The sequence below is a fragment of the Diabrotica undecimpunctata genome, chromosome 9 (genome assembly GCF_040954645.1).
Source record: "Diabrotica undecimpunctata isolate CICGRU chromosome 9, icDiaUnde3, whole genome shotgun sequence".
NCBI classification, from domain to species: Eukaryota; Metazoa; Arthropoda; class Insecta; order Coleoptera; family Chrysomelidae; genus Diabrotica; species Diabrotica undecimpunctata.
Window position 1 is genome coordinate 35,472,477 of NC_092811.1, and position 24,619 is coordinate 35,497,095.

The 24,619-nt window shown below is 33.3% G+C and overlaps 1 protein-coding gene across 1 annotated transcript in view; it reads right to left on the reverse strand.

Moving 5' to 3' along the window:
- LOC140449378 (uncharacterized) overlaps nucleotides 1-18,007 on the reverse strand; it is a 35,162-nt gene extending 17,155 nt beyond the window's left edge. Inside the window, exons 1-3 of the mRNA XM_072542528.1 lie at nucleotides 17,850-18,007; nucleotides 8,583-8,717; nucleotides 4,039-4,074 (exon numbers count right to left, since the gene is read on the reverse strand). Of these exons, the coding sequence (XP_072398629.1) occupies nucleotides 4,039-4,074; nucleotides 8,583-8,717; nucleotides 17,850-17,921 (243 nt within the window). The 5' untranslated portion in view covers nucleotides 17,922-18,007. The remainder of the gene's footprint in view (nucleotides 1-4,038; nucleotides 4,075-8,582; nucleotides 8,718-17,849) is intronic.
- Between the last annotated feature and the right edge of the window lie 6,612 nt (nucleotides 18,008-24,619).

Here is a 24,619-nt window from a genome sequence, read left to right on the forward strand (position 1 = left end):
ATATACCATTTCACATACCTTTAATTAAACGATATGTAGATGATTTGATTTTTTCGGTCCCTGAAAACAAAGTAACTGATGTTTTAAACACATTTAACGCCCAATGAGAACACCTACAGTTTAGGATTGAGAGAAGGACAGATGGTATGATTTCTTTTTAAGACATGCTTATCCATCGTGGCAGTGATGGCATGCTAAGAACGGATTGGTATCATAAACCTTGTTTTTGTAACCGTTTCATAAATTTTCAATCTCAACATCCATCCAAGATGAAAACAAAGTTGGTTTTGGCCTTAAAAACTAGGGTTACTAACTTGTCACACATCGATTACAGGGACAAAGGACTAAAGAAGTTGAGATCTATACTACTAGAGAACTAGGACTACCCCATATGGCTTTTTAAATAAACTCATTTTCGGTACTCCTTTTCCTTCGCAATTTTTCGACAACCAAAATATTTATAATAATGAGGTCTCACAATTGACATTGACATACAACACATCAGTAATACCATCTAAAATAACTTATGGTTCCTTACCCAACATTCCAGTTCTGACACCTAAGCTAATGAACATTTTCAAAAATGTTAATGGCTTAAAAATTACAACTAAGAATGTGAAAACGGTATCGAAACAAAGACAAAAGATCCTTTCACAATTTAGGAGTCATCGAATGTTGTTTATTCTATACCGTGTGCCAATTGCAATAACGTATGCATCGGAGAATCATCTCGTAATTTCCACAGTAGGGTGATCTCACATCGTAGAGATAAAAACCAATAAAATAAATGCATGTGCATTCACAGAACATGCAATAACTCTGAAATATAAGTTCAATTTCGAATATTCCTGTTTTTTTGGCAAAAGAAAAAAATCATGCAAAACGTGTTTTCTTGGAAATGTGTTTCATAAAATCTAGTACATCTTGCATAAATACAAAGTCTGACATAGATAAATTGAGCAACATTTATTGTTATTTACTGGAAAAACATCAAAAATAAAATAAATATTTACCTCTACATATTCTTGTATGCATAACTGGTTGCATACCATTAAGACAGGTTTAATAAATAATTAAATATTAAAACTACCCAATATGGGCCTCTTGGGCCTTGAAAATAAATACAATACTAAGAACACCTAATTATATTTTATTCGTATTGTTTTGTTTCTTTCTGTTCTCTATGTATCAGAGTTAAAACACACCATCAAAAGATGTCATGAAATAAACTAAGTTTTACTATTCTTACCAAAATTTTTAGAATGTATTGTCCATTATTATATTTTATATTTGTGTTGTTAATGTTGAGTGTCAAAGTTTATTGTAAATAATCTCAACGACTAGTAAGTTGAACTGACGAATTGTGATATTTTGTAAATATTTACACATTTTTTTATCTATATTACAGTGTCTTGAAAAAGGAATAAAACAATTCCGAAAGCTTGACAAAAAGTCAAGTCAAAAGTGTTTCTCTAACATCTCGGCCAACCTTCTGACTGCAGCCCTAATAAACTGGTGGTTTTGTATATATATATATATATATATATATATATATATATATATATATATATATATATATATATATATGTATATATATATATATGTATATATATATATATATATATATATATATATATATTGTTATGTTTCTTCTTTCCCAACCAAAGAAAAATAAGTAAAAATATCCATCGGAATCAAATTTTAAGATATCATTATAAACAAAAATGTATATAGTAATTTAAGATAACATTTAGTGTAGATAAGAATAGAAATTTGTTTGGCGACCTTTTTCCGTTTCAAACAAAATTATCAAAAAACCTTTGTTTAGAATTAGAAGACATTTTACCTGTAAATTAATCTTTTCATTGTTTGTATAGTCGAGTATTAAATGACCATATTCTAATCTTTTGAAATATGTATAAATGATGTATTGACAAAACCAATTTTAAAGTAAGCTATTTAGTTTTTCTCTGAAACCGAAATTAGGCTTTTCCAAAATCATGGTAAACACAATTTGAGCTTTTGATTGGACAATCGTTTTTAAATGGGAATTTGTGAGCCGATCATGAGACCGGAGGAGATAGTGGATATTTTGGTTATCGAAAGGAAACAGTCGTTGGTCTCAAGATAGGGTGTGGTTCGTGAGTTTGGATACCGGCGTAACGAAAAGAAGTGAATAGTTTGCAGAAGGAGATAACAAGTAGATTAAAAGAAGTCCTTGTATCTACCGGGGGCATTTTATAAAGTATATGTGAAAGTATTCTTACGGCATCAAGTAGCTGAGTTTGGAGAAGTGAATCAGGTGTTTTTTGTGTAGTCTGCAGGAGGTTTGCAGAGACGTTAAGAAGGAGCCGAGGTGCCAAAGAGGAGAGACCACATCGTTGAGGAGACTGGACTTTTCTGGGTATGTTCCAACATACAACTCAAGAAGAAAATAAGCTGTAAGTGTTTGTACAATTGAATTTTATATATGTGAAGGATCGGTTTGACATCATGGTCATTAGCATTCAAATTTAAGAACTGAGGTTTTGTTAGGCTAATCAAAAGTTTAAAGTTTTGTTGTTTCTTGTTTCAAGTAAAGAAAATTTTAAGTAAAATTGGTTTTCACGTAATATAAATGTATGTAGCTTTATAATCTTATTATTATAAAAATTTGATTTATTTTCTTGTATGCCGATTGATAAGATAACGACAGAATTTAATAATTGTTTTATTCGTTCATATAAAATAAAGAAACGTAAATCTTTGTAATATAATATATTTGTATTCTTATCCTTTCTTCTCTATCCCGATAAAAGACAACTAGAAAATCTTTTGAATCCATCGAACACAGGTAATATAAGGATTATTTTACTTTTGATAACAAATAAGTTATAATTCTTTTTTATTGGCTCAATAAACTAAGATTAAAGTCAAAATAAACAATCATAACAAATGGCCCCCAACGTGTAAGGCGTAGAAAGTATTTCTAGTTAAAATTTAAACGGATAGAGAAAGAAAGCAGATTGATTGAAAATTTATTTGCCGATGGTTAAAGTTTATAATATTTGCTTTTATGACATTACATTTTAAATTTCTATAGGTACAAATTTTTACATGATATAATTTATGATATTTGATTGATTTTTACAACTGACAAGAGTTTTAAAATTTTATTGCATTTATTTGAATTTATTGCATTTGGGATAAGAGGAAAAGATTTTGTCTTTGCAACATTACTCGAATTTCATATTTGGCGGGGATATTATTGCACAAATTTCAAAGCTTCATATTTGGCGGGGATAAATAATCTAACGAACATGTCGACCACAAGGAGTCAAAGCAAAACGCAAGAAAGGAAAGAGGATAAGATAGAAGAGGAAACAATTATTAATGAAGGAAATGCTACAATAATGGAGGAAAGAAAAGAAACAGGGATGCTGGAAAAATTATTAGCAATGATGCAAATACAGACACAACAAATACAAGAATCATCACTAAAAATGGATGAAACAAAACAAACAATAGAACTAAATAACAGAAATATAGAGCAGCGTTTGGAAAACTATGAACAAAAATTAGAAGAAAATGATAGGAAAATGGAAAAGCGTTTGACAAATATGAAAATGATGTAAAAGTCTGTTTAGAAAAAGTCAGAGAAGAAACAGAGAGGAAACTAGAGATGCAAAGAGAAGAAGTAGAAACTAAAATGAAAGATATTAAAACTGTCCAGAAAAAGGAATTAGAACAGTTAGAAGAAAAATTTGAAATGGCGCTACAAGAAGACAGGAAAGAAGTAGAAAGGAGATTAAAGCAAAATGAAAAACAAAAAATATATATATATATATATATATATATATATATATATATATATATATATATATATCTATATATATATATATATATATATATATATATCTATATATATATATATATATATATATATATATATATATATATATATATATATATATATATATATATGTTCTGAAGGATTTCCGCAGTTAGTACAATTAAATCTAGAGCTAAGATTAATATTATTACAAGCAATATACTTACGATTTTAGATTCTAACCAGATACAAGCAGCGTATTTCTGAAACGAAAAAAATAATAATAAAATTCGGAAATATTCGGTATTTACTTAAATAGTTTGTATTTTAAGGTAAATTACTAAAATATCAATTTTTAATTTCAACACATCAATCCCTATACATAGTCTATATCCCTATAATCAAATACAATTTCAATACACGTAAATTTCATTTCTAAGTCTAGAAATTGTAAATATAGTCCAGTTTTATTAGACGAAAAAAGGCCTAGCCTTGCATGGCCAGCTACACCAAATTTTATGATTCTAACCTTTAGGAGGGTCAATAGTAGTGTAAATTTGAAATCGCGATTGAATCCTACCGTTGCGTTAGCCGCCATTTGAATGTAAAGGAGAACCGTGTTTAAACCATTACTCCGCCATTTTCAACTTTAAGACAAAATTGGTAACAACTGAAATTGTTGCAAATGTAGAGAAAATTATGTTTTATACTATTTTAATCTGTTTATTTATTTATTTTTTTTTTTTTTGAACACTGCCTGGGGTGATTGCGAGGTGGAGTGAGTAGCTCTGCGGTTATCACAGTCGGCCCCAAGCCCGGATAAAATGTGAAGGGTGATTGGCAAGGTTAGCAACCTACCAATCGTAAAAATAAATAGTGCTCAAAGAAACAATGTACAGCCTCGGAACCGGATTGATACTATGCAGACGACCACGGCAAGAAATATGGACAAGCGAAAAACATCCAGAACCCAGATGAGAATTACTACTTGGAATATCAGATCGCTCAACTCAAGGGACCAAGAAATAACCTAAGAGAAAGAGAAAAAAAAAATAGACATTTGTGCTCTACAGGAAACAAAAAAGAAAGGAAAAGGTCAATCAAAATTAGGTGAATACATACTTATCTACAGTGAAGTAGCAAAAGTAAACAGGGCCAAAGAAGGTGTAGCCTTACTAATACACCAAAGGTAGCAAAATCACATCAAAGAGTGTCAATGCATATCAGAAAGAATGGTAACAACAAAGATAAAAATGGAGAAGGAAGACCTGAACATTATCGGAGTATACAGCCAGAAAATAACTAGCTTCAAACAACAAGAAAAAAAGTTTTATGACCAATTACAACAAGTAGTAGATCAAGTCAGAGGGAAGATGACAATACTGGTGGATTTTAACGCTCGAATAGGCAATCAAGTAACACCCGGAATTAAACAAAAACATAACGAGGATGTTAAAAACAAAAATGGAGAACGGATGAACTTATAAACTGAATAAAATTATAAAACTAGCAGAAGTATAACAAGGTTTTAAGTCGGGAAGATCATGCACCGATGCTATAGCTATAATGAGGCAAGTGCAAGAGAAATCATTGGAATACAACTAACCGGCATGTTTCGTGGACCTTAAGAAGGCATTTGATCGGATCAAATTAAAGGACGTTATCCACTTATTGTACGCAAGAGAGATACCTCTAGAAATCATCAAAATGATCGAAAATATCTACCAAAACAACACAATAAAAGTAAAAGTAGAAGAAGAACTAACCGACCCTATTGAACCTGGCAATGAGATAAGACAGGGAGATTCCCTGAGTCCTCTATTATTCAACCTGATTATGGATGAAATAATAAAAAAAAGTAATAACTAAGAAAGGATACCAAATGGGAGAAAAACAACTTAAAATAATCTGCTTTGCAGACGACGTAATACTACTCTATCAAAGTGACGACGATTTACAACGTATGCTGCACAAAATGCATGGTTACAACAACAAATTTACTAAGATGTAAATTGGAGCTGGAAGGTCAGATAATAGGACAAGCGATGGAATTTAAATATCTAGGCACCACATTGACTAGGAAAGCTCGAAACTGAAGTGGAAGATTAAGTGAATAGAGCAAACAAAGCCGCAGGCTACCTGAATGAAATAGTATGGAGAAATTAAAAAATCGGCAAAGAAATGAAAGACAAAATTTACAAAACCGTTATCAGACCAATAATGACATACGCGGCAGAAACACGACCTGACATAGAGAGGACAAAAAAGATGTTAGAATCAGCAGAGATGAAAACAGAAATATTGATGATAATGGTAATGGTAAATGGATAAGAATGGAACATATGGAACATCATATAAGTCGAATGACAAAAAATAGAGGTAGAAATAATACAAGGTGGAGAACATCAAGAACTGGGTAAGAAATAGAAGAGTAGAATGAAACGATTATATAAGCCGAATGACAACAAATAGAGTAGTAAAGACGGCAAGAGACGGATCTCCAATAGGAAGACGATCAGTAGAAAGACCACGAAAACTATGGAACGACAACTTACTGGAGGCACATTAAAAAACAGTCATGTCAACATAAAAAGAAGAAGAAAATTTTTTTTTGCTAAAATCAATATATATATATATATATATATATATATATATATATATATATATATATATATATATATATATATATATATAACGAGTTTATTACAGCTGCCGCCGTTTCTCGCAACCTAGCTTCCAACGCTTGCGATCTTTCCAGTCATCTACTTGTAGACCCCTATCTTCCATTGCACCTTTTACTTCTTGTCTCCACGATCTTCTTGGTCTTCCCTTTTTCCTGCGGTTGGTGGGGATCCACTGTAACATTCTCTTTGGCCATCGTTGATTATTCATCCTTTCTACATGGCCATACCATTTCAGCCTTTTGCATTCTATAGTTTCCAGGACGTCAATGTCTATGCCCATACGCTCTCTGATTTCAGTATTCCTTACTCTATCTCTTCTAGTGAGTTGGCAACATCTTCTCCAATAATTCATTTCCATTGCTTTTATTTTGGATGCGTCATTTTTATTTATTACCCAAAGCTCTGAACCATATGTAGCAATGCTTTCTGTGATACTTTTGTATATCCTAATTTTTGTGTTTCGGGTGATGTGGTTATTCCAAAGTATACTATTCAGTTGACGTATTGCTGAATTTCCTTGACCAATTCTAGTAGCTATTTCTTTTGTATTTCGACCATTGTTTGTAATGTTTACACCGAGATATTTATAGCTATCAGTATTTTGAATTTGTTTGCTTCCTAGTTTTAAGTGCTTTTCTTCACCTCCCACTACTACATACTCTGTTTTTGATGGATTAATTAATAAGCCTCACTTAGTATATTCTTCATCTATTTTTCGTAACATGTAGTGGATATCATCTTGATCTTCTGCAAGTATTACTTGGTCATCAGCAAAATGCAAACTGTACAGTGTATGGTCTCCAATTTTAACACCCATACGTTCACATTTTCTTTTCCAAATATCCAAAACCCCCTCCAAATAAATCTTAAAGAGTGTAGGTGCAATGCAGCAGCCTTGGCGAAGTCCTTTGGTCACTTTTATCTTTTTTGTCACTTTTTGTCCAATCTCTATTACACTCGTCATATCATCGTACAACTCCCTTACAGCATTAATGTAAATCGGTGCAATATTCTTGTCTTCTAGCACCTGCCATAGCTTGGCTAATGGGATACTGTCATACGCTTTTTGAAGATCAATAAATACCATGTGTGTCTCCATATTATGTTCCAAACGCTTTTCTATTGTTTGTTTTAGGCAGAACACATTGTCTATACAAGAACGACCAGTACGAAAGCCACTCTGATCTTCAGCGTCTTCCCAGCAATCTTCAATTCGGCTTTTAATTATCTTGCCGTAGACTCTACAGATTGAGTTAGTTACACTAAGCCCTCGGTAGTTCTTACAATCTTTTCTGTCGCCTTTATTTTTGTATAGATTGCTGATATATGGAGTTTCAATAAATCAATATTTTATTCAATATTTGAGGTCGTACGTATGCGGTAATGGCGCGAGTAAGACTGCGATTGCTTCAAGGCTAGTAGTGAGCATGTGACGTGTAGAAAACACATCATCATCATCATCCAGCCCCGTTTTCACATCCATTGTTGGATATAGGCCTCCTCCAAACGTCTCCAGTTCTCTCTATCTCTAGCTGCTGCAATCCAGTTTGTTTCTATTCTCCTTAGGTCGTCGGTCCATCGGGTGGGTGGTCTGCCTCGACTTCGCTTGTCGGCTCTTGGTCTCCACTCCAATAATCTCTTCGTCCATCTTCCGTCTTCCATTCTATTTCAGAAAACACATATCTGGAAACAAAAATTGAGATGCCGCCACTGGCTCTCAGGAAGTCCTTTCTTATGCAATGATAACCTTCGTATTTTTTAAGTTGTCCAATCTTGGTGTCCTTCAAATTTGTCTCTTATAAAGATACATCAGCCTCTGTTCTCTGCAATCAATTGTTGGATTATTTCATATCGCGTGACAATTTCATTTAACTAATGTGAAGGTAAGTAGGCAATTAAAAGGTAGATTTTTGGAACTTTTGTGATGTTTCTGAGAGATAATCGTCGTCAGTGGATGATTGTGATACGAATATTTGTTTTAAAACAAGCAGACAAATGTTTTACAAAGAATTTGCACAAGAGACAATAATTTGTAATGTTAAATTCAAAGCTATAAAATTCTTACGTTTAACAACTGGTTTACTTACCTTAATGGCTAGGTTATCTGTATCAAAGTGTCCTTCTCTGACTCTGTTGATTTCTTTTTGTGTTACACCGGGAATATAAAGTTCGCAGTTGTCGTGCCAGATTTTAAAGTCGGTCTTCAATGGTTCGCCGAAATCCTAAAAGGAAATGTGAATAACTCATAGTGACAATAAAACTGTTTTAATTTATAATAAACAAAATCTGAATAATGATCATAAACTTTTCCATATCAAATCAGATATAAACAAAGAATCTGCAACAGAGATTCCTAACCACGCCATGGTAATAACTTTTACCGACTATTTTTCATTGAATAAAACTTCTGTTCTACGCTTTTCTGCTGTTTCAATAGTTCAACACTCGACAATCAAAATGCGGTACCAGCAGTATCGTATGCAGACGTGTGTTTGTTCAACATATATTACTGCTTGTGGCGATAGCGTTTGAAGATACTCAAACGTCAGTCAAAAGATGAGCATCGTTGGAAAAACATCGATGGTTACCATTGATTAAACATCGAAACCGTACCATCGATGGCAATACAACATCGAGCCCAGCATCGATGTTTTACAACCCCATTATTGACCAACAGTTTCTGTTCTGCTATGGATTCTGAGCATACGCAACAATTGTTGCATACAGAACTAAGATGGTTATCTCGTGGACGTGTTCTTTAAAGATTCTATGAACTTAAAGAGGAGCTGTTAGTATTTTTTACTTGTGAACAGTCTGAATATGCCAATTTCCTTAGTGTTGACACATGGTGCACCAAAGTTGCGTTTTTGGCAGATATTTTTGGGAGATTGTATGTTTTAAATAAGAACATGCAGGGAGCGCAAGAAAACATCCTCACCACTACTGATAAAATCAGTTCCTTCAGCTTTTACTGTGCATGAAGAATGTTGAAAATCAAGCTACGTGCGACATGTTTGAGTTAACAATTGCAATGTAGAACCAAATCTGTAAGACATTTTTTTGAAAGGTCTTAGTAAGCTGAATGACAATATCAAAAAGTATTTTCAGCTTCGGCCGAGTCAGCTTATGACACGGCCTTGTTCACTACTGATAAAGAGGGTGAACTGATATCTGCCTGCTTACAGCTGTCAAGTAATGTTTGCAGATCTTTTTGATAGATGCTAGGAGTACTATGTCGTCCGCATATCGAAAATTATTGATGACTTCACAATTATTCCTTCTTGTTTTTTAAAAAGTGCCGTTCTGAAAATTCTTTCAGGATAAACGTTGAAAAGCAGGGGTGACAAGAGGCATCAATGCCGTACTCCTCTTTTAATATTAAGAATATGTAACTCCAAACCGTCTACTAAAATTGGTGTTGTTTGATTTTAATACCAATTGGCAATTATGCGAACATCTCTGCCATCCAAGCCAATGTCTCTTAGAACTTCGATCAATATAGAGTGTTTAACACAATAAAATATCTTTTGGAAGTCAATAAAATAACAGTACATGTCTACAGATATATTATGACATCTTTAAGCATGTACGTTAATGCCAAATAATGCCTCCCGTTTCAAACCCGAAGAAGAACCTGAAATTTTAAAATCTGACAGCAGTAAAAATAGCCAAACCCCCAAAAAGGCAACTAGACCAGACAAAATCCCAACTGAACTCTTAAAAATTATGCAAGAGAATTACATCAGTGCTTTAGTTAAACTTTTTATTGATGTATATACTACTAATGAAATGCCCGAGGAATAGCTGAAGTAAGTTTTTATTGCAATTCCAAAGAAACAGCTTGCAAAAATATGCGAAGATTACAGATTAATTAGTCTGATGAGCCACACACTACTGAAAATTTTTCTTCGCTTATTCATGGAAGAATCAGAAGTCAGTGAGAAAGAGACCTGTACGAAACCCAGTTTGGGTTTAGGAATGTGCAAGGTACCCTTGAGTCACTTTTTCGCTTCTCCAAAATGCCGCGACTAACATAAAGATTTGTGGCTTTCATTGATTACGATGTGGCTTTCGATAGGGTAAAGCATGGAGCGCTTTCGAACAAAGTAAGAACCAAAGACATTAATGGTAAAGATGTATTCATCATAAAAAACTTATACTGGAAGCAGAAAGCAGTCTTACGAGTCGATGGGAGATTAACTGACAAATGTTACATTCAAAGAGGTGTTCTATCTGCGCTCTTATTTAATATATACTCGGATATGACTTTCAAACAGGCTTTGTAAGATAAAAATTTTAAAGTGAAAATCAATGGTGAAGTCATTAATAATCTCAGCTACACTATTATCTTATGCGATAGTCTCCAGAGCCTTCAATAGTTGTTGTAGTAAGATTGTTGATTACATAAAGACGACAAGAAGACAAATGGGTCTAAAAATAAATGTGTTACAGAGACAAAACCTCCCTATAGATATCTCAATAAAATATTAAGGGAGTTACTCACTTTAAATATCTAAGATGCTACATTATAGATTGACTAGACTTAAGTAAAGGGATCAAGTGCAAGAATCAATCAAAGGGATTGATTGTGCAGCTCGCACAAGGTTTCTAATTTTGTTAGAATCGGAAATTTTTCTTCTGTAACCAGAGCTTAAAATTTAAAGTCAAATTTACGCCAAAGGTTGATCAAATACTATATGTTTTGTGCTGTTACATGGCACCGTGACCTGGTCTGTGAAGGCTGATAGGATCAATCATCTAAAGACGTTTGAGATGTGGTTGCATACAAGAACGCTCTGAATATTCTGGACAGCGATGCAAACCAAAGAAAGTAGATATTAAAAACTATTAAAATAAGAAAGATTTCATATCAAAGGCGTGTTTTATTTTTTTTTACCTCGTGATTTTATTTTTAATTTTTGTTAAGAATACGAATTTATTTTGAATAAAATCGTATTCTAACAGTTAGGTTTTTCAGTTAGGTTTCCGTTTTAAATTGTATTGCATAATTTAGAAATAAATGTTTTGTTTTAAGAGTTTATTATTAAAAAAAAAGTTAAAATACAAATGCATGAGAAGAAGACATAGGGATGAAACCGAAAAAGTATGCAAGGATTTAGCTAAGTAAGGAAAATGTAAAAAAATGTAATATTTCTACAGTGATTGCCAAATCTGAAGAACCAGCGCACAAACCGGATTTCGGTTACTTAAAATTCTACACGCCCACTAACACCTGTAAACCTTATTCTGGCTTACTGTCAGTAGTGTAACTACTTGTCAGTAACGATTATACATATACAGATGTAATTGCTTGTTTCTTGTGTCTGTATTTTCAAAGTGAATGGTGATTTGGATAATGCCTGCCATCGTGGAAAATAAAAAGTGTAGATCCGTGATATTATGACAAAGTCGTGACATAGTATTTAATGTATTTAAATACTAGCGGACCCGACAGACTTCGTTCTGTCAAATAGATTTGGAATGTGGCAGTTTATTTCTTTAATTCTCCTGAACAGAACCGTCACCATGATGATAGGGCGGTGTGTGAGATTAAGCTCGGGTGACCTAAGTATCTTCGCTTCTACGAACTTTGGCCCTTTTAGACCCACTAAAAACCCCGACTGGGATAAGAGGGGAACTTAAGGTTCAAACCTGATTGAAAAATAATCTAAAGGGATAGTGGGAACCTAAAGGTGACAAATATTTATAATCTGGGTGCTTCAATAACAAAACATAGAGATAATTATTTATTATTATTATTATTAACATAGGGTTAATAACCGATGTAATAAAGAATAATGCAATAAAACGTATATTATAAGTATTTTTAGTAATCGCTTTATTGTAAATCAAGTGAATCATAATTATTAACAAAAATCTGTTTTATTTTTATTATAATGCTTTATGATATACAATGTTTTTGTCTGATTACCTGGTGTATATACAAACAAATCTGATGGTTTTCCAACACGGGAACAGGTAACATACAATTGACTATGTGAGAAATATGGGTTTTCTAAATTAATACCACAAACACCTAATGATTGCTTCTGGGACTTATTTATGGTCATAGCAAAAGCAAGCCGCACTGGAAACTGTAGTCGTTTAAATTCAAATGGTACATCAGTCGGAATCATTGGGATGCGTGGTATCAAATCGTCTTCTCCTTTATACTTTCCTTTCAGTATAATTGCTTTTATCACGTTGTTCAATAATTTTTTTATCGCTAACCGTGTGCCGTTGCAAAGACGCGGTTGGTTAATATTTCTCAGCATTACAACTACCGATCCAACCTTTAATTGAAGATTTTGAGGTGGCAATCCTAGTAACTCCAGCGAATTTAAAAATTCAGGCGAATAGTTGACGACATCATCTTGGTTAGTAGCCGAATCAACTGATTTATATATCCTCAATTCGTCTGAAATTTGTTCTTGAATTTTGAAATTTAATTCATTTACATCTATGTTTTTTGCAGTCAATATAGCTCGTTCGCTAAACCAATCATGGCTTCTGTAATTTTGAGCAACATCTGGAAACACCTTTTGAATGATTAACTGCTATAATACATACCTTAAAAGGTGGCATGAAATTTTCCCGAACTAAGTTTGTTGCCCCAAATGACGTCATTTGAAAGCAATTGTTATATTGTTGGATATTTGACAAAAAGTGTATGGAATCTGGTCTTATTCCTGAAAAAAATGAGTACAATGGCTCTGGTGGTGGATCCAATGGTATTAATTTCACTTTCCCATTTGCGCAACACAATCCATTGGCTTCATTTTTGTATTCCAATGCCTTACAATGAGAGTAAACAAAGTTCATAAATCCAATAGTAAGACATTGGTAGTTACTGTAGTCGATTGACAAATCGTTATTGAAATCAGCGCGATTATTAGTTGAATCTCTCGCTCTCGCTTCTCGCGTTCGTGATATACAAATTCTTTCACGTTCATTTCGGTCGTCACGTTCTTGTGCAGTATGATTAGATCGGTAATTAGTTTGGTTTGTAGTATTTCCGGTTCTTCTACCTAAATTATTTCGTCTTATAGGAGGCATATCGAATATACTTAATAATTATTAATTACAGGTATTAAAACACTTTGCACAAAACACGATATAATAAAGTCCTTTAAGCCAAAACAATGTTGTATGTGTATAATAGAGTATATTAAATTAATAATCAATTAATTAATAAAGATAATAAACGCTTTTTAATGCGGTTTGTTTGACAGATGCAACGACGTGAAAACTGATGTAATTTATGTCGCGTTCCGAAACTAAAACAAAACAAAGAATATTGCGAGACCAATCAAATCTATAGCTCTTACATTTTTTGACTTTTCAGTTTGGTCGGTTTCACGATATTATTACTTTTGTGTGAACGCATTAAATCCTCCAACGCGAACACGCAAACACACGAACGCGCACACACATACATTTGATTGAATTTAAACTTTGTGCAACGACAATAAAGCGTAAATTGACTCTTCGACGTTAGGAACACACCTACATTGTTTAGACAACAGTAAGTGCTTGTAATTTAACATAAACTTTATTGAATAGCAATAAAGTTCAAATTGACTCTACATTTAGTTAGAAAATATTTGTATGGGAAAAAGAAAAAAAGCTAATCACAGGTTTTAGGATTTTCCCGGAAATTATTCGAATTTTTCTCGCCATAAAAACCATCCGCAGACTTTAAGGAACATTTTAAAAAAGAATTGTTAAGATTGGTCCATGCTTTGTTGAGTTATGAGCTTACCAACACATTTTGCGATTCATTTTTATATTATAGATTTTGATAAAACAAAAAAAAGAAGGGGTACTTTAGAAGATATCAAACGTCAAACTTCACAAGCAATAGGTAAAAATATTATGTAGTTGATTTATAACGAAACGTAGTTTTCAATATTCTTATAAGTATATTGAATATGTTTACACTAAGTTTTTTAAAAATTTTCTATGTATATATAAACCAGCTTACTAAAAGATGTACAAAAAAATACCAATTTTGTGAAATAAGAATAAGAAACTCTTGGTATCTTTCATTACAATAAATTTAAGGTTCCACTGGAATTTGCTAGTCCTGAGACAAAGTGTCTACGAGGACTTGTTGATAGCAACGAGGTGCTATCAACAAGTCCTCTTAGACACTTTGTCTCAGGACTAGCAACCTCCAGTAGAGTCTTACGTTGCCATGTTATCTATTCCTGTTGTAACTTAAACATCCTAGTATATAAAATCTAATAACGTAACTCAAATTTAATTTAACAACATTTAAAGGGTTTTTACCCAAGAATTTAGTGACTCAAAACATGAACATCCAGTGAGCACTGATGATGGAATATTAATTCCGAAAACATTCTGTGATGTAGCCCGATAGTGTGTTTTAATATATATCTTTTATAAAGGAATTTTTAAATAAATTTTTTCATTAAAGAAGAGTCCTTAAAAAATGCAATTTAGATGGAGATGCACGCCACTGCATCTCCATCTAAAGAGTCTCTCAATAAACTACCGAAGTACACAGGGTCGCACTTCAGAAAGTTTATTATTTAATATATTTCATTGGTAGCTGTGTAATACACGATTATAAAAATTTATTAAATTATTTCATATGGTATTTTCAGGTTGTTCAAGTGAATATACTTGATAATTGAACAATTTTTAACATGAAGAAAATAGTTTTTTTGTTCTACGTGAATAATTGTAGTATATGGATCTAAATTCAGAAAGGTACTTTCCTTCACACTTTTTACAGGCTTAGGACTGTCGCAAAAAACTGGCGTGTTTAAAAGTTTTTGCTCTTCCTAATCGGATATCGTTAAAAATATACAGTAATAATAGTTCTATTTACAGTATATACATACAAACGAATACATAATGTACAAAAAATAGATGAATTGAAAAAAAAAGTTAATATTTACAAAAAAAAATACCCAAAATAATCAAAATATATTTATGAATTCCTAAATACCTAATTCTGTTTCGCTGTCGCTATCCTCTTCAAGATTAATAACAATTGGTTTAATTATGTGATTCAAAGTAACATATGAATTTTCAACGTTCATTGCATGGCGTACTGAATTTTTCCAACTTTCTGGGGAGATATCATCAACACATTTCCTTATTAATTCGACTACACTACCACTTAAAGTCGGAGAAACATTTTGTGACCTAACATTTGACTTTAGTTGGTGCCACATATGCTCTATGGGATTAAATAAACAATAGTAGGGCGGAAGCGGTAACACTGTACGTCCCATGTCCTCGGCCAATGCGTCACAAACATATACTTTTTTAATAGAAAATGACTTTAACACTTCTAACAGTTCATTTTTTAAATAACTTTCTTCAAAATATATATCGTTTTCTAACAGGTAGTTTTGAATTTCAATTTTCGTATTATTTGCACTTGGAGACTTATGTAATTGACGACTGTGGTAACTTGCATTGTCCATTACTATCACACTATTTTGAGGAAGGTTAGGTATAAGACAATTCTTAAACCATTGCTCAAAAAGCTCTGCCGTTGTATCCTCATGGTAGTCCACGCAGGAGTCTTTAATGTTCTTTGCAGAAAGCCATAAGGCATTTGGGACCCAACCATTTTCTGATTCTGCATGTAAAATTGTTATTCTTTTCCCTTTGTTTGATGGAGCTTTTGTTTGACACCTGTTGGAAGAATCGGACCATCCTTTGGATGGTGTTTCATGAGTGTCAAAACATGTCTCGTCCAGATAAATTATTAGTCGATCTTCTGTACGGTACTTTCTTTTATGGTAGTTATATATTCAGTACGCCACTTTTGTAAACGATGGGACTCCACAAGCACTTGCCTTTTGTCAATTGTACGATATCTGAAGCCCATTTTAGACAAAATCTTCCAAAGACTAATGCGGCTACAGTTTATTTGTGTATCATCATTAGTAAGCCGTTGTTTTAAAGCATCTAATGTAGGTATCCGTTGCTCTTCGTACATTGTGTAAATTTTTCGTCTTATTAAGTCCTTATCACTTTCGTCAATACATTTAGTAGGACCGGCATCCTTACGCTTCCTTCTTGACTTAATGGGATTTAATGTAATTCTTTTCACTGTGGTTAGAGGTATTTTCGTTAAATCAGATATTTCACTGGCAGCAGTATTAACAGTAAGTCCTCTTGTAAGTAAAGAACTATATATTGTTTTTACGATTTCTCTAGCGTCAGCAGATAAATGCTTTTTCTTTGCTGGAACACTGGAAGAAGCACCATCAATGTTTTTCCACGGACGCCACATAATGCTGTTTTATAGGTATAAATAGGTATAACACTGGTAACACTTGTAACACTTTCAACAAAATGTATATTTAAAAATTTCTCATCGGTTTTATATACTTTTACAAATTATACAGAATAGAGGGAACCTGTATAATTATTCCAGGAAATACTTAACGATCAACAAATTTATTGTGGTCAATAAAAGATCAACCGTTGATAGTGAAACTCACTGTTAAAATGTTTACAACTTTATAAAATAAAATGTATTCTAATCGTTTTTATAATTTTATACGATTTTTTAATCGTTTTTATATTACCAGGAATTTATTATACAAACAAGATAACGACACTCCACAGTAGCTTCAATTTTACCTGAATACTTACCTGCTCAACTAATGTTGACTAAGCTGGAGTACTTGCGGTCGGGTTTTATTGCAATCATTAAGCCCTCAACCATTTTTCGTGAAATAAACTATACCAATTGTATCTACCGGTATGCGTGCTCGAAGTATCATAAATGAGCGCCTTTAGTTCTTCATATTTGGCGACTACTGTATATTTTACTTATATATTTTACTTATAGTTAAAGTTTATTATCGCTATAATAGGTAGAAACCTAGATTACCGCAAATGCTATTAAAAAAATCCAAAGTTAATTTACCGAATTTCCGGTACTATTCGCAAAATATGTTTACTTTTAGGTAAAAATGATCACTTGGGTGTTGGTAACGTTTAGGTAGGGTAAAGAACAGAAAAACATTACGTCTCGTTACATGGGGGAGGGAGGGTCAAAAATCTTTACATAATACTGGAACGCTTCCTTTGAAACTTTATACCACAGATGATAATATCCACCTTAACTAATATTTTAATAAAATATAAACTTAAAAGCTAACTATATTCTATTGACATTAAAAAGTGTGCTGTATTTTCTTTTTCACCTTAAAAACAGTCGAGAAAAGAAAATGCATATCCTACAATTGGCAATTACAGTAAAAGAAAGAATTTTATAGTTATAAAAAATCTGATAACCACTTAAAGAAGCTTTTAAAAATAATCCATAAATTATAAATCTACAAAGATATGTTACTCACTTTAATGGGGTATGCCGCATAAGATAACTCTGCCAAACACAGTACAGCGAAAGCAATCAGTGACTTCTGCATTTTAAAAATATAATACCTTACGAAAGGATCTTCACAGAATATTGGTTACGAGTAGACTGGCTCCTAGAATTATTTCGAGTGGAGATTCGAATATTCATCCAGATTATTAACTTATCGTAAAAATCAAGCCTTTTTGATTTCCTTAAATAATTATAAAAGGAAACAATAATTCTGTCAATAAATAATTTTGATAGCAAAATCTAATTAAAGCGGATATTATAAAATCTAGCGGATATTGACTTTATGGTTCTACATTTTTTTTATTTAACCGCGTCAACCACTGAGGATTATTAGTAGGAGGACAAAATACAATAAAGTAATTTTTTTTTATTTAATTACAAAACCACATCAACCGTACAGGGTTATTAGTGGATATAACAAATACAAGCAATATTACATTAAATACAATTGAATAACTTGATGTATTTTAAATAGGTTAACACTGTTGAAATTTTTTTGGTGAGAACTATTTTGAGATTATCATCTGTGAATCCGTGGGATCTTTTTTTTCCAGGAATTGAGGACAATCAAGCAGTATATGTTTAACGGTTCGTGAATTATAGTAGCTGGAGCAGATAGGTAGTGATTCTTTTGTTATTAAGTATTTGTGTATTAAGGCAGCATGGCCAATTCTTAGATGGTTAGTAATAACTTGGTTTCTTCTGTTTGAAGGAGTCTCCAGGACAGCATTTATTTTTGGGCAAATTGCATTTAATTTTGTACATAATTTTTCCCAATGATTTGCCATATATAAGTACAGTGGATTTTAACCAGATTCTTTAGATCGGTGTACATATATGTTTTCAATTTTGTAGTATGGCTTGAGCTCATTCGACTTTTATTTATCAGTTCCGTAAATACCTATATGTAAAGGTACCCAAAGTACCTTTGGTACCTTTACAGTATACTGCAGTTTGTTGGTATCGATATGCTATAGGAATTTTCTTTGCAGTAGTAGGCAGTAGCGTAACCATAGGGAGTCTTAGAGGCATAGGTAAAGATTTGCAAATAATTAGGATAGTGGTCTAGAATTTCCATGAATAGATGATTAATTATTGTGGAATTTGTAGTTGATTTGAGATACTTTGTAAGTGTTAAGTCAATTATATTTAGCGATACATTGATTTAATTCCTCGAAAGTTGTGAGCTTTATTCTTTCTATGAGGAGTTTTTAGTCTTTTTGTTAGGAGGAAAACAAGGGCTGCAGATGTGGAAGAATATAGGATGCTATTTCTAAAATGATATCTTTGCAATATAGTTTAAGGATAGTTGCTCTCGTCTCGATATGTAGGGAATATTCTCCAGTTAGAACTTTCATATTACTAACCGGATTAGGTTTAAAAGCTCCCAGTGCTAATCTCAAAACTGTAGATTGCATACTGTTTAGTTTTTTAAAAGTGGTTTTACATATAGCAACATAACATATACAACCATAATCGATTTTACTTCTAATGAGTGATTTGTAAAGCCTAATTAATATTTTATAACCAGTACCCCAAAATTTTGTTGTATACTATTTTTAGTATATTTAATCTCTTTTGGGAGGAAAGCTGCAGTTTATTTAAGTACTAATTCCAATTTAAAGTTCTCTCAAAAGTTAGACCTTGAAAGTTTATTTCTTTTGACTGCTCTAAAGGTAAATTATTTAATGTTAGACTAGTTGTGAGGTGGGTTTTATTTTTATTAAAAATAACGTATAGTGTTTTTTTTTTTCAGTAGAAAAACAAATCCCGTTTTTATCGTCTAATTATGAAGCTGATTTAGAAAATTTTGTATAATTTTAGTTGCAGTCATTCCATTATTCGATTTAGTATAAATAATAATGTCATCTGCGTGAAGACTAGCTTTAATTGGTGCTTTAATTACATCTATAATACTATTAAAAGCGATATAGAATAAAGTTGGACTAAGAATCGAACCTTGAGTGATTTCATTCTCTAGTGTCTTAGATTAGCTTGTAACACCATTTATTTTAACTTTTTTTATAAATGCAAGTATGTGACCTTGAATGTCAGTATCTTTCAATGTTTATAGAATACAGTGCTCTATCCATGCTCTATCGTAGGCTAGGGCTACATCGAAAAATATTGAGTTTTTGGTTATTTGCAAAAGCTTCATTAATTGAAGTCTGTAATGAAACGTGATTATCTAATGTGGATCTACCTCTTCTAAAACCTACTCTAAGAAAATTATCATTTTCTAAGTACCATGTAAGGCGGAGGTTTAAATTTTTTCTAGGATCTTGCATATGCAACATGTAATAGAGATAGGTCGGTAAGAGGTACAGTTGTCTTTTGGTTTGTTAGGCTTAATAATGGGAATGATTATTGCTTGAGACCAGAGGTCTGGGAGTTCATGCTTTAGGAAGCAGGTATTAAATAAATCTAACAGAATTAATTTGGCTCCGAATGGTAAGTTTTTTATGAAAACTGATAGAAAATTATCTGGTCCTGCAGATGTGTTTTTTATATTTGAGAGAGAAAGCTCTAACTCTTGAAGAGTTGTAGAAATACTTAAGAGGCTGTCAGAGTTGTTAATGAGGATTGTAGAAGCTTTTATGTTTTTCTTATTTGTTAGGGAATCGTAAGAAATATTTTGTCGCTAGAATTTTTTTTCATCAGTTTAAGCTTCTCGGATTGTATTTTTACAAGTAATTTATTCTTGTGTGTTAAGGTGTTTATATGTCTAAAAGAATTGGAGTCTTTAAGTTTATGAATTTTAGTTCAGATAACCTCGGAGGGTGTTGAAGAATTGATAGATGATACATACTCTCTCCAGGTTTCTCTCTTGCTTTTCTTTATGAGATATCTAGCTGTAGCTCTGATTTTTTTGAAATTAAGTACATTTTCATTAGTATTATGTTTTTTAAGTACACTAAAAGCATGATTGCTAGAAGATAGAGCATGTGCTACTTCATTGTTCCACCAAAATACTGGAGGTCTTTTGCAGAGCTTCGTTTTAGCTATATTTTTTAGAGCTGCTTCTACAATTATGTTGTTTAAGAACGTAATATTAGAGTTTATATCATCACTTGATATATATAGTTTTCAACGTTCTTTTCAATATCGACTTGATAAGACGACCAGTTTGCAGTACTTAATTTCCAGGATTGATAGATTTTAAAATTTAGAGATTGAATTTCATTTAAAGATATGTAGATAGAACAGTGATTACTGTCATATAACGATTTTAAAGTATTCCACGTGAGAAACGTTGAGAAGGATTGACTACATAATGATAAACTTATGGCGGAAAAAGAGCCGTTATAGAAGTTAAATCTAGATTTCCAGGTAGATTCTCGGGAGGTGGTCAGGAAGACTGCGAATAGTGCGTTGGGGAGGGTGATGCCCAACATTGGGGGACCCAAATCCGAAGGGAGGAGGGTCTTACAAGGTGTTGTACAGTCGATCGTCCTCTACGCGGCACCAGTCTGGGACGAGGCGCTAGAGATAACGGCCTATAGGAGGCTCTTGAAAGTGGACAGAACAAGTCTTTTGCGAGTGGCATGCGCCTACAAGACTGTGTCTGCGGCAGCCTTGTGGACCATCACTGGATGTATTCCGTTGCATGTTTTGGCGGTGGAAAGAAAAGAGCTCTATGAGAGAAGAGGCCCAAACCTTACTGTGGCCGAGAGAAGACAGGAAAGGGAAAGGTCAATTGAAAGATGGCAAGAAGAATGAAACAACACGGAGGATGTGGCACAGTGGACGAAAATGCTGATCCCGAACATAAGAGATTGGGTGGAATGTGGCCACAGGCAACTGGATTATTTCCTGACGCAGGTTCTCACAGGATACGGATGTTTTAGGGCCTACCTCTCTAGGTTCGGAAAGGCTGACACAGATGAATGCCTATACTGTGGATACTCGGACACTGTAACACATACGATGTTAGATTGCAGCAGATGGATAGTGGAAAGGAACAGAATGGAGAGAGAGACAGGTGTGAATTTTGTTACAGTAAGAGAAATGATTGAGAGAATGATTGAAAATAAATCAGGTTGGACTAACATACACAGCTATATCCGTGCAGTGATCAAGAAAAAGGAAGAGTAAGAAAGACAGCTGGATCAACGGCAAGGGTAAGAGTGAAATATGCTGGAAGTTGAAGCTAGAGAAGTGAGTCACACTGTTTGAGTTAGATAGGCGTGAGTCAGACTGTGGGGAAAAAGGAAATGCCCGTTTGGGAGCCTCCTTGCTGATGAATGGAGTGTGGACGTGTATGAATGGAGAATGAATGAATAAAGGTAGTGCTTCGCAATTCCGCTTCCGGATCGCTGGATGACAGAGGGGGGTCTGGTTTAGCAGGTAGGCGTTCGGCGTAGACTCGGCGACGAGAGGGCATTTTAAAGTACCTCGGGAACTATCGCCGGGAGTACGCAGAACGAATCCTGCACTAAGGTTAGTCAGGCAGCGTCCTGGACTGAGATGTCTTTTGAAGATTCCAGACCCCCCTCTATAAAGGCGAAAAAAAAAGAAAAAGGTTCTCCTGTATTAAATAATTGTAGATTACAAGAGTCCATGAGATGTTTCGTGAGATTACCATATTTGTTTGTTTAGGGCTTCCCCATGAAGAATAATGATAGCTCATTTCCCCTAAAATTATTATTGGATGTGGAATTTGATCAAGAGGTTGTAGGACTAGCTCGCTAGGTTTTGGTAAAAAATGTCGCATATATTATGTTTTTGGTATGTAATAATCACTGCTACAGTTTCGAGATTAGCACTTAATGCAATTTGCTTAGCTTCTAGGTATGTACTTACGAAGATAGCTACTCCGCCACTGGCCTGTCGTGCTACTTTGATTTTTGGAAAACATTGATAATTTTGAAGATTTATATTAGCTTATTTAAAATGAGTTTCTTGAAGACATAAGATCTTTGGACATGATTCATTTATTAAAAGTTTTAACTGTTCTAAATGGGTATAAAACCCATTAAGATTCCACTGTAAAATAAAGGAATTGGACATGTTAGAATTGAGATACTTTCATCTGTCTTTTCTGTGGAAGATATTATTGGGGTCTAGTTTCTTTTTTCATTTAGTGATATTATTTTTTAATTTTGAATTATGAGTACAAGCGTGAACAAAATTAAGGATCTCAATGAGCTCAGCAGTTTCATTCGAGTAAGCTTTTGAAAATATTTCAGGATGTTTGGCATATAGTGGGTTTTCTAGAAAGTCACATACTTCATTATAGTTTAGTATAAGTGGTGGTGATCTGTTTTCTATTTTGTCTTTAATTGATTCTAGAGAAAGTAAAAGTTTTTCCGGGAATTTATGGTTGACTTTTTTGACTTTTTCTTTAGTTTGATTACTACAAGATAAGTAAATATCTATAAATCGGTCCGTGAGGTATTTTCGTTAATGTCTAGAGAAGATGAGACGAACCTTTTTAGTTGATTAGAGACGTTTGTAAGAATTTTATATGGTGTTATTTTTACTGAAGTAGGATTTCTGATGTTGTTTGGGGTTGATGATGTTGGGATTTTTAAGGAAGATATTTCACTTCTATTACTTATGACTCCTGTCAGGTTATCGTCAGTTTCCATAATTTGTTCTGTTTGGTTATTAGAGGATTTTACTGTAATTAATGTGTCTCGGGAAATTTCTGGGTGTGCACTAGAAGTGGATGAATAAGCTTTGTCAGAACTTTGTTGTTCTGTTTGGTTATTGGATGCATTTACTGTAGGTAATATGTTTTGGGAAGTTTCTGAGTGTGTATTAGAAGTAGTATTAGAAGTAGTAGGGTTTGCTTGGTTAGAGCATTCGGCTTCCTAATGACCATTGTCTATTGTCTATTGTCTAAGTCTTGCATGTTGTACATTTAAATCATTCTATAGAAAGGTATAATCCATAATTGGTATTGTCATGAGAGATAATGAAAGAATCAGGACTAGACATATTTTCTAAAGATGTGATAAATATTTGCCTTCTAAAACTCAAGACATGGTTTGATTCGCTTTCAGGCATACCTACTCTTAGGAGTCATTTTTGAGACGGAGTTTATACCCATCTAATGTAGTTCTTGTTCAATTAACGTGTTTGGAACAGTAGGACAAGCATTTGATATTACTAGTCTTTGAGCTGGAGAGATAAGTCTTCTTATTTCTACCCGAGTTTCTTTTATATTAACATATTTATGGGAATGTAGCAGTAAATCAACTGTATTTTTAGATAAACGATATAGAAATATTCTATTGTTGGCAATTCTGAAAACGAAGGATACGTTACGTGGACCAAGTAGTGAATCGATGGTTATGATATAGTCATGAACTTCCTTCAATACTGGAAAGCACTATAGCTTGTTCTTTTGTTGGAACTTTCAATGTGTTGACAACACTGAAATATGAGACGTGAGATGAAGTGTGAGTAGTATTCAAAGTCATGGTTGATTAATTTTAAGTGCGGCCCTGTCAACGGTTCGAAAACCGGTGTGGATCTTGACCGACAACTAGTTTTGTTTCTATTTCTTCGGTACTTTATAGGTTATATTATTATTGATATAGATATTATAAAGTGGTTTTTGGCGCTCACGGTACGTCCACTATGTTGACTTGGAGGTAGCACTACAACTATGTGTAGAAAGTAACAAAAATAATTTTTTTCTGTGGTTTTATCATTTAAAAGCTCGATTTATTACTTACATCAATAAATTTGTGTCGGCGAAACAACAAATATCGCGATACGTACCTGGAC